This window comes from Camelus bactrianus, chromosome 30 (genome assembly GCF_048773025.1).
Source record: "Camelus bactrianus isolate YW-2024 breed Bactrian camel chromosome 30, ASM4877302v1, whole genome shotgun sequence".
NCBI lineage: Eukaryota > Metazoa > Chordata > Mammalia > Artiodactyla > Camelidae > Camelus > Camelus bactrianus.
The window spans coordinates 8202907-8214126 of NC_133568.1; the positions used below are offsets into that span (position 1 = coordinate 8202907).

At 57.3% G+C, this 11220-nt stretch overlaps 1 protein-coding gene across 1 annotated transcript; it reads left to right on the forward strand.

Moving 5' to 3' along the window:
* Positions 1-2011: 2011 nt before the first annotated feature.
* LOC123618635 (sialic acid-binding Ig-like lectin 15) lies at positions 2012-5481 on the forward strand. The gene is made up of 3 exons (XM_074355317.1): positions 2012-2515; positions 3609-3992; positions 5112-5481. Exons 1-3 carry the CDS (start codon positions 2155-2157, stop codon positions 5144-5146), a joined length of 780 nt encoding a protein of 259 aa, XP_074211418.1. The 5' UTR covers positions 2012-2154; the 3' UTR covers positions 5147-5481.
* Positions 5482-11220: the final 5739 nt, after the last annotated feature.

The window sequence follows — 11220 nt, forward strand, 5'->3', positions numbered from 1 at the left end:
GGATGTGTCTGATTAATGTTTGTCAATCGATGAATAGACAATTGCAAATAATCCCTGGGGAGTTGGTCCCTGGCTCTGTGACATCTGTGAGATGCAGGAGGTCAGAGGAGGCTGAGGTCACAGAGGGTGGGAATGCAGGGGCTGAACCTTCAGATCAGGAGACACTTTCTGCAGCTAGAAGTACTGACGGAACCAGCATAACCTTCAGAAAGGGATTCTCAAATTTGGAACAAGGTCCTTTGATTATTAATAACTGAGCAAACAAGCTCTAACTAGGGATAAATGTCAAGTCCCCCACTTGGGCTCAAACACATAATTCCATTTGTACAGAAGAAAAGAACTTGGCTTAGAAGCAGGCTATGTGGGGAGGGAAAAACCAACTTGTGGTTTTATTTCATTTCAAGTGTGGTCAGTCCCAAAGTAGGGCTTTATATGAGGCATAGCTCACACAACCCTATTTGCACCACACTCCGCCTGGCCCAGCACACATGGAGCCCCCAGGGGGTCAACACACAACACTGCAGGGGAGAGTACCAAGCAGGTGGTGAGGATGGAGAGGGACAGGTGAGGGAGTGGGACCTCCACCAAAGAAGGAAAGGCTTACTGGGTCCGGGATGTCCATGATGGGATCCTGGAAGAGCCATCCCAGAGAGGGAATGTGAATTCTCCAAAGAGCAGCCGTGGTCATGCTGGGGGCAGGAGCCAGGGGTTCTGTGCAGAAGCGAAGTCCTGACATGCAGGCTATTCACAGATGAGATGAGTTCTCTGGAGGGTGGTCTGTCAGCTGGGGGTGGAGGGGATTTCTGCCCAAGGCACGAGGCGGGCTACCCCAGAGAGCACTGAACTTGGAGTCAGAAAATCTGGGTTTCTCCCACCTTCAACCTGTGTGACTCTGGGCCTTCGTTTCCTCACCTGTAACAGTATCTGCCTTGCCTTCTTCCCTAGAGTGTTTTCAGGGTCATGGGATATGATGCATGTGAAAGAACCAGGTCAGTTGCAAAGCCCTTCGAAAATATAAGGGTGGTTTTTAACATTCCCTGTAAAGATCCCTTCCGTGAACTGCATTTGGGCGCCAGACGCTAAGCCTGTCCCCCTGCCCCGGGTCCTGATCCTCCCAGCACTGACACCCATCCACCCACCCGGTTCACCCCTCCCTCAAAGCAGCACACATACACAACAAAACCCGTAGAGGCTCACCAGCCCTCCGTAGGCTGGAGGCAGAATGCATCTTCCAGGCCTCAGCTCAACCATCTTTCAGAGGCTCACAGCATAGGAGGTGAGGAAACTTGAGCCCAAAGGCTCTTGTGCAAAGCAAGTAGACAGAATAAACACCCACTCTTCTTGATCTTCCAGCTCCCTGTCTGAGCGCCGGCCTTTCGGGAAGCCTACTTGGGTTAACCCGGATGGTAGGAGGAATCTCATCACGCAACTCAACACATCAGTTTTGAAACATACCACTCCCTCCCAAGGCCTCAGTTTCCCCTCTGTAAACGAGAGTGTCGGTCTCCTTGGATCAGCCCCAAGGTTCCTTGCCCTTAGAGCACTAGGGTGCCCTATGGAGTCAGGCATTCCTGAGTTTGAACATCTGCTTGCCTCATCCTAGCTGTGTGACCTCAGGCAATTACTCAACCTCTCTGCGCCTCGGTTTATGAACGTGTAACCCAGGGATAACTCTGCTTACCTCTAGGATCATTTGTGAGAACCAAAAGAGATACTACCAGGAGCTTGCTCGACACAGAGGTGCACAGTAAGTTCTTTTATTACCACCGTGGCGTGGGAGGGGGGGGCGGAGAAGGGGTCTTGGGACTGAACTGTAACGACAGGATCCCAGGGCTTTCCTGCAGCAGGGCAGGTTTTGATAGGGAAGAAGTCGGGGTCACTGGGCTTGTAGATGAGGTAGGACCGAACCCGAGGTGGGGGGAAATAGTCCCACGGAAGTCGGGGGGAGGGTCCAGGTACCTAGAAAGTCATGGGAGTCAAGGGCACGGGAGATTTCTTCTGAAGTCCTGGAGTGGGTTTCCAGACGCCCCCCGCCCGGGGGTGGGAAGGGCGGCTCCTGAGTCCTGGGGTCTTCAGACCGCCCCCGCGGGGGTGCGGGCAAGTCTGACGGCCGCGCGCCCCCCGCCCGCAGGTGCGCCGGCGCAGCGCTGGTCCATGCAGGTGCCGGCCGAGGTGAGCGCGGCGGCGGGCGAGGCGGCCGTGCTGCCCTGCACCTTCACGCACCCGCACCGCCACTACGACGGGCCGCTCACGGCCATCTGGCGCTCGGGCGAGCCGTACGCGGGCCCGCAGGTGTTCCGGTGCGCGGCGGCGCGGGGCAGCGAGCTGTGCCAGACGGCGCTCAGCCTGCACGGCCGCTTCCGGCTGCTCGGCAACCCGCGCCGCAACGACCTGTCGCTGCGCATCGAGCGCCTCGCGCTGGCCGACGACGGCCGCTACTTCTGCCGCGTCGAGTTCGCCGGCGACGTCCACGACCGCTACGAGAGCCGCCACGGCATCCGGCTCCGCGTGACCGGTGAGCACGGCGCGGGGCCCGGGGGCGGCGGGGAGGGGAGGGGAGGGCCCCGCGCCTCCCTTCCTCCCCGCCTTCCCCGCGCGTCCGAGCGCTCTCTAGGTGCGGGCTCTGTGCTGGGGTCGAAAGGGGTGCAACAGGCACACCCCTCTCTCTAGAGCAGGGGGCCTCACATCTGGCGATCGCTCCAAGCTACCTGGGAACTTGTTAAAAATGCCGAATCCTGGCCCCAGGAAGGGCTGGGTGGGGCCCGGGATGGACAGTGTAATGAAGCTCCTAGAGAATGAATGTCCCCAGTAGCTGTCAGACTAGGAGGGATAAAAACGAGGAACGGTAATCCCAAATCCAGCAAGGACTGCATGGGCTTTGTGCGCTGATGGGGTGCACAGGGAGCCCACCAAGTGCCCGGCACTTCGCTAGACCATGACGTATAAAGATGTGGGAACCAGGATCCTAGAGAGGTGGTTCTCTGCTCTGGCTGCGCGTTGGAACGACCTAGGGAGCTCTTGAAAGTCCCGGACCCTTGGGGAGTTCTTGCTCTGCCGAGAATCCCCCATGTGCCCTTGCGCTGGCTGGGCCGGCTGTCTGAGTGCAGTTCAGTTTCTTCCCTCGGTCCGCCTCAGTCCCACGGTCCCACGGATTCAGTGAAGCCATCTCAACTCTAGATCTTGGTGAGGCTGTCTGGGCGTGGACGGTGACCTCGAAATCACTCCAGCACATTGCCCCCAATCCTGACCTACAGCAGTAACAGCAACGTTCAGTGAGCATGCGTGCCCTAGCCCAGGCACCCCGCATGTATTAACTTGTCAGATTTCCTTGGCCCCATAAAGTAAGTGATCCCCATTTTACACGTGGAGAAACTGAGGCACAGAGAGGCGGGAAAACATGCCCAAGGCCACACCTGTGCTGGGACTCTGGCAGCCTGGCGCAGGCGCGCCTCCTCCTTCCTCTCCATCCCCCATCTCCACCCCTCCTCCTCCAGCTCTCCTGGCGGAGCGGACGGGGAGGACTGCCCCTTGCCCTTGCCTCCCCTTTGCCCGCGCCGCTCTGACCGCGCTTCGCTTTCTCCCCGGCCCCCCTCGGCCGCCTCCCGCAGCCGCCCCGCGGATCGTCAACATCTCGGTGCTGCCGGGCCCGGCGCACGCCTTCCACGCGCTCTGCACGGCCGAAGGGGAGCCGCCGCCCGCCCTTGCCTGGTCCGGCCCGGCCCTGGGCAGCAACGGCTCGGCCGGCGTGCGGGGCCCGGCTCAGGATCGCGGCCACCAGGTGACCGCCGAGCTGCCGGCGCTGGCCCACGACGGCCGCTACACGTGCACAGCCTCCAACAGCCTGGGCCGAGCCGAAGCCAGCGTCTACTTGTTCCGTTTCCGCGGCGCCTCCGGGGCCTCGGCGATCGCCCTCCCGCTGGGCGCCCTCGGCCTCAAGGCGCTGCTGCTGCTCGGCGTCCTGGCCGCCCTCGCTGCCGCCCGCCGCCGCCTCGGTGGGTGCGCCCTCCGGCCAGGGTGGGTGCGAGGGGGAGGGCGGGACTCTCCTCCAGGCTGACCGCCTGGCATGACACAACGGAAACATCATTTATGCGCCTGCATCATCTCACTTCCCTCTCCCTGCAGCCCGCCGAGGAGGAGGGAACCAGCGTGAGCCCACGCTGCAGTCAGGAAGCTGAGGCCAGAGAGGTTAGGGAACTTGCCCTCTAGCCTAAAGTCACAGAGATACAGAGCCAGGCAGTATAGCTCTGGAGCCCACCCCTTTGCCAGCGCCCCATAAATGACATCCCGAAGGGCTCTGACCACACACAGGCTTTCGTTGTGCTACAACAAGCGTCCTGAGCACCTTCTACGTGCCATGTAGGTGCTAGGAATAGAGAGGAGTCAGACATGGCTCCCTGCCCTTGAATGGAATGCCGAGGAGTAAGCAGATGGTTGAGTCTACAGAGAGAGGTGCAGTCAGCCCAGGTACCGCAGAAGCCCGGAGTATGGCCTCACTCTGGAGGGGCAGCTGGACAGGAGCCAGGAGGGAAGGCTTTACCCAGGCAAGGGGAGGCGAAATCAGAAGCTCTAAGCAGGAGGGAGCTGGGAGAACAGGGGGTCACCGTCTTCCTAGCAGAGGGAGCAGCACGTGGGGAGTGTAGAAGCCTGAACGAGCAGGCTGTCTTCAGAGAGCTGCAGGTGGCCCCTCAGAACTCTGGCTGCGCTGGATGAGAACTTGCTCTGTGCCCCAGAGAGGGCCCTCCCAGAGCCTCTCGGACCGCCCGGGTCAGCAGCACCAGCCTCCAGCTCCGTGGGATGAAATCTCAAATTTGTCACAGTTGCGCTGATTGCCATCTTTGCTAGGGCCACGCTGGCTTTCTCGCCTGGTCTCCAAAGTCGCCAAGCGTTCTGTGCTTGGGCGACCTCAGAAAAGCAGGCTCTCCTGTTAGGCCCACTCCTCCCTCCCCCTCCTCCTCAGGAACTCTGGTCTTTCAGGTCACTTCTTCGCATCCTGCTGGCTAGATGTCCCCTCTTCAGACTACTCTCCACAGTGGGGCGGGTGGATGGCAGGGCTTATGGCCTGGAGGCTGTCATGGGGATTCATGCCTCCTCTCTCTTTGTCCCCCACACAGAGCACCCAGTCACGCAGGACGCCCCACCGCGGTAAGTGAGCTACCCCTGCTCCTCTTGGACCTTTCTCCTCTTGGTGTCTGTCCAAGTGAGGGCCTGTATTGAAGGAGAAAGATTCTAAGAGACCTGGGGCCAGGTTGGGAAGGTTTGTCTCAGATGCTGGTGGGAGGCGGGAGGGGGGTGACCGCCTTCCAGGACCCACTAGGCAAGCCCAGCACTCTTAAGTCCATGCCCCGCGGTGCCCGAGGGCTGGCAGAGCCACGTCGCCGGCCCAGGCCCCTCCCTGCAGCCACCTGCTCAGTGATCCCACACATTCTGGAATTCTCGTGCAAAGGCCCTTTCCTTTGCTCATCTACTACCACACCAAGGCACCTAAATCAGAAAACTGTTGTTCAAATATCTATTGAGTCCCTACCAAGCCCCAGGCACTGCTCTGGATGCTAAGGGTACAGCCAAAATCCCCGACTTCAGAGAACTCAGTTTACTATGAAGAATTTTCATAAACACATTAACCAGAAATCTTAGATTCTAAAATAAGAGCTGTGGGGAAAATGGACCAGGTGATGGAGGAAAGCCCCAGGGGAGGGAGATGCGGCTGGGCTCCGAGGACACTGAGGAGACCTGAGGCGGGAGCCCAGGTGGGCAGACAAGGGTGGTGGCGGCAACCCAGGAGGAAAAGGCTCTAGAAGGGCTGCAGGGAGACCAGGAAATAGGCATCGAGGGCAGGCAGGCTGTGGGATGTATGCTGAGTGCGATGGGAAGTCCCTGAATGGTTTTAAGCAGATGAGCGGCTCCCTCTGAACAGGAGTTGGGGCAGGAGACCTGTGAGGGGCTGAGGATGCTTGGTTGCTTGAATGAAGAGGGGGCGGGGCGATGGGGCAGCCAGAGGCAGGCCTGGCCGGGGGGGGGGGGGGGGGGGGGGGGGGGGGGGCGGGGTTGGGGGGCAGCACAAGCAAGGGAGGGAGCCGGCAAGTCTGGAGCTGGAACCCTGGGTGCCACTTCCCGAGCTGAAGATGAAGAGAGATTAGGGGGTGGGGATCGCCCGACCACTGTAGACATTTAGGTTTGAGATGCTCTGCTCGTGAGGCCACCCCAAAAGTCAGGAAAGCATTTGGAACTCAGGAGGCCCGATCTGGAGGTCAGGACCCCAGAAGTTAGGACCCCAGAGGAGGTTTTTGAAGCCATAGAGGAGATCCCTTCGGGAAGACAGAGGGTCTGTGGTCTGGGATCTGTCACCCAGGTAGTCCCCTCCCTGTTCCCCAAGTTCTGCCGCTGTCCCACCTCCAACCTTCATTTAGTCTCCAGGCCCTGTTGGAGGTGGGCCCCCGACACCCTCTCACCCCTCCTTCCTGCCCCTTGCTAGGCTGTGGTTTGGGCAGTCAGGGACCCCTCCTGACTGAGGGGTCAGCCAACTTTCTCCTGTCCACAGGCCCCAGGCTCAGGAGTCCAACTATGAAAACTTGAGCCAGATGAGCCCCAGGGGCCCACGGGCAGCCACGTGTTCACCGTGAGGAGCCCTGCAGCCACCGGCATCCACTGGTCTCCATGCGGCGTGAAGGCCAACCTGAGGCTGGGCTGGGACGGCCCTTCCTGACTCCCAGGCACTTTGGCAGCCCCAGCCAGGCAGTGCTCCAAAGGGGGCCAGGACCCTACTCACAGAGGCTCAGTGGTCCCCTACGTGGACATTTGTCCCCAAGTCCCAGCAATATTTCTGTCATTGGTGCTGCATTTTGAAAGGGGGGTGGGGGCACGTGTGCATGCATGACCTCAAGCTTCTGGAAAGCTCCTCTCACCTTTTCTTACCTAGAACACCACAGTCAAGCTGGCAGGACACTGGTCAGAGGGTGTCGAGGCCCAGGCTCCGTCCTGGCTCTGTCACCGACTTGCTGTGTGAACCAAGGCACTTTTTCACCTCTGTGGGTCTCAAAATTCGTCCACTGTTGAACATGGATAATATTCTCCCCTCCTGGCTCAGGACTATCAGGGTGTAAGGAAGTAGTGGACGTGAAGGGACTTTGGGAAATACGAAGTCATCTAGGGATGTGACTGGAGGGTGTTTCAGGCCCCTCCTTGCAGGGCAGTCTCGGGACGTGCAGCTCTGGACGAGTGTGCCGGCCTCGCTGAGAGTGAGGATTCCAGAGAGCAAAACTGGCGCTGGGCTGGGCTCTGGCCCCAGGAGCATCAAGGTGACAGCAAGGGGAAGCCTGGTGTCCCTGCCCTGGGGCCTCCTCTGTGACTGCCCCACACTCTTTGCCCATCTGCTGCTCTGCACTGCCTTCATCTGGGAAAGGAAACAAAGCATCTTCTCGACGCATCTGGAATCCACCGTCCTTAAGGACCAAAAGCTGGGAGGTGTGAGGGGGACACCACAGGTGTCCGTGGATGAAGCAGCTGCGGTCTGAGCCCTCTACCACCTGCATGCTCCCCGGATGTGCACGAGCCAGAAGCACCAGCGGTTTACTCCCATTTGCCCAAGGGCTGCCAGGCTGACTGCGGGGTGCTGCCTTCCCCGCTCACACTTCAGTGCACCTGTTGATCATTTTAGCTCCTGCAGTGCAGTCCTTGGGGGCAGGGAGAGGGGAAGGAGTGCGCTTGGGACTCGGGTGAGCTGGCAAGAGGAAAAGGCCACAGAGGTAGGGAACTGAAGGGGCAGTGGGAACAAACTTTCTTTCCTTCGGAGCTTTTCCAGAAGCTGCAGTGGTACCCAGAGTCACTAGACTGAGCACAGGGTCCTCTCTGATGCCTTCCGGCGACATGGCCTGAATGCTTCGGGATCATCACAAGTTAACAAGCAGGGCAGCGGATTACGAGGGTTCCTCTCCTCACTGGAGCCTTCACCAGGGCACAGGGGTGATGGCGGCTCATGGTTAACTCGGGATTTATCCAGGAGCCTGTCTGAGCTGTGAAGAGGTCAGAGGAGTTGGCATTTGTACCTCTCTGTACAGGGTACTTACTCTGTGATTTGGGTACTTACTCTGTGGAGAATCCTGTGTCATCAGGGAAGGACACAGGGATGGTGCGTCTTAGAACATCTGCCTGGTCTTTGAGGCCAGTTTCAGAGCCAAGATAAGCAGTGATAGGAATTGTTTTTTACGCATCTGTTTTGTGCTAGCGGTTGGGCCAGGTGTTTGGGGGTATAGAGATGAATAAGGCATGTGTATCAGTCAGGCTGGGTTAGGTTGTGCTGCAGTAACAAACCCCAAATCACAGTGGCTGAGAACAATCAGGGTTTCTTCCCTCCAAAGCTGGTGCCCAGCACAGATCAGCTAGGTGCTCTGGGCATTGTGCTTACTCAGGGACCCAGGCTCCCACAGACCCGCCTTCTCTGATGTGGGTTGCTGGGTTGTTGATAAAAAGAAAGCTCTGGAGGGTCTCCCACTTGTGATCATAGTTCATTGGCCAGAACTGGCCACATAGTTCCAGGTCAGAACTCCCCTCGAGGGGCTGGGCAGTGCGACCCTGCCCTGTACCTGGAAAGAGGGAAGCGAGGGGCATTTGGGAACAACCCTGATGACTCCACAGAAGACTCTCCAGGGGTTCTCACACTAGTGAGCGACACAGAACAGTAAATGGGAAGTCATGTAAGGGCATCAGTTTGCTGGGGCATAGGGAGAGGGGCTGTGGGTGCACATAGAAGCAGGGACTGACCCAGTCTTCAGAAGGCTGCTTGGAGTGGGGGATGTGAAGATGGTACATAATGGCCATGTACGTGGGGGAGAATGGAGGTTGGGAGGTAAGAAAAAAGGTCATTCTAAGCAGGAGGGACATTCTGAGCAAAGGCCAGGAGGTGGGACAAGCATGATGTCTAAGCAGTTGAAAGCTGCTGGAGCACGGGGAGAGAGGCAGGTGTGGCTGGAGCTGAGGCTCCGCATGGAGGCTTCTGCGTGGTGGTGGGCGCTGCCCAGCAGGGATGAGCAGTGGGAGGGATCCAGGGTGCCGTGCACCACTCAGCATGGCTGCTTTCAGCCATCTGACCACTGCTCTGCTCCAGACTCACAACACGCTGGGGCTGGAGTTTCTGCCCTGGGACCCTGAGCTCTCAGAGCAGGGATTCCCCCGTGGGCTCCGAGGATCAACTACATCAGGAACACCCGGGGAGCTTGTGCAAATCCCCACTCTCAGCACCACTGGATCACCTGCGTCACAGGCTCCGAGGGCAGGGACTTTAAACTATCCAGGTGATTTTATCCCTAATTTTGTATTATGATCATTTTCAAACACACATCCACACTAAGCTGAAAAAGTAAGGTGATCACTCAGATGCCCACCAGTCACATTCAACAGTTACTAACATTTTGTATTTACTTCATGCACGCGTGCCTGTGTGTGTATTTGGCTGAACCATTTGAGAGTAAACTGCAAACATCACAGTACTTTACCCTGAAATACCTCAGCTGTGTCTCCCGATCCCTCAATGTCATTATCACATTGGATGAAATTAACAATTATTCAATAATATCGCCTACATTCGTATTTCCCCAACTGTCCTTTTTTAGCTTGCTGTTTCTAACCAGGGTCCAGCTGACCCCAGGTAATTTTTAAGCAAGCTAAGTTGGAGACCCCCCTCTGGGCTGGCCCGGCTTGTAAGGGTGCTGCTAGCTACCAGCTCGGTGGTCCTTCCCGCGGTGTTTGCGCCTTGGAGGAGGGCTTCCTACCAGCTGAAGCTGCAGCAGTCCTCTCTGCTGGAGTGTTTCAGACACGGCGATGGGCCGTGGGAGCACGGTAGGAGGACCAGCAGAGGCGCCTTCTAACAATTTGCTGACAATGCACAGGCCACCTCCTGCTCTGTCTCCAGATAAAGCTGTGCTGGGGGAGGTGGAGGGTAGTGAGGGGAGTGAATGCACTTGACCATCACCAGACCCCCTGGGCTGGCCAAGGAACCAGCGGAGCACCCAGATTCTGTCGGTGGCAAACAAGGACCAGAGCTCAGTCAGCAGTGTCCTGCGGCCACAGAGTCATGGCAGAAGTGACCTAGGAGATCTGGTGTTTTCAAGACAGGACTTAGTGATGTGGTGCAGGGCAGGTAGCTTGGGCTTCCGCTCTCAGGAGCCTTTCCTTCCCAGAGGGGCTTCCGACAACCCAACGTCCCTCTGCTACCAGCTGCCCCCTCTAACCTCACCCCCGGCCATTCTGGGAGGTGGGCCTCAAAAGGAAGGGTGACAGCTGGCCAGGTGCCTGCCCAGATCCACCTGGAGCCCAGCACACATCCTTCAAGGAGCTAATACACTAGATTACTATATATGACATGGATAAACAACAAATTTCTACTAGATAGCACAGGGAACTATATTCAATATCTCATAGTCACCTATAAATGAAAAAGAATATGAAAAGGAATGTATGTATGTATATGTGTGACTGAAACATTATGCTGTTCACCAGAAACTGATACAACATTGTAAACTGTACTTCAATTTAAAAAATGGAAAATAAATACATTTTAAACTGTGATGTGGCCACATGAGAAGTCACCATCCCAGAGTTAATCAATGATGAAGGCAGGCCTGGTTTTCTCTCTGGTTTTCCGGTTTGGCCCCCCAGAACTTCACCTTCCACAGTCTGTCCCCAGGTCCTCCATGGCAGTGACCCCAGGGCTGAAGACACCCTGGGAGAGCCCCTGTGGGGACACCCACCTCCATACATCCGTCTGCTGTGAACTCGCTGTGAACTCAGGCCGAGAAGCAGACAGAGTGGAGGAGGGAGAGGGAGCAGGCGCAGGGAGGGAGGGGAGAGGGAAGGGCCTTAGGAAAGATTGATTAAGGAGGATGTGGCAGGAAGCAGGTCATCCAGGGAAGGCTGACAGATTTCAAGATGAATCTGGTCCAAATCACAGATTTTTCCTATATTAAAATATATGGTGTCCAGGAGAGAGGCCACATTGGTGCCTCTGACCAATAGATCAGGAATGTGGATCTGTTTCCTAAAAAGGTTTAGGCTAGTAAAGGATGACCAAGAAGGAGGGCTGTCTTCAGGAAAGAAGCAGGTTTTGGAGGAAGCCATTGGCTCCCTCATCCTTAGATGAAGATCTTTGTCTAATTCTCAGTTGCCCCACGGTAACAAGGACCACCTCTGCGCTGCCTTTCTCTGGGGGTTCCCCAGGAAGCAAGCCCC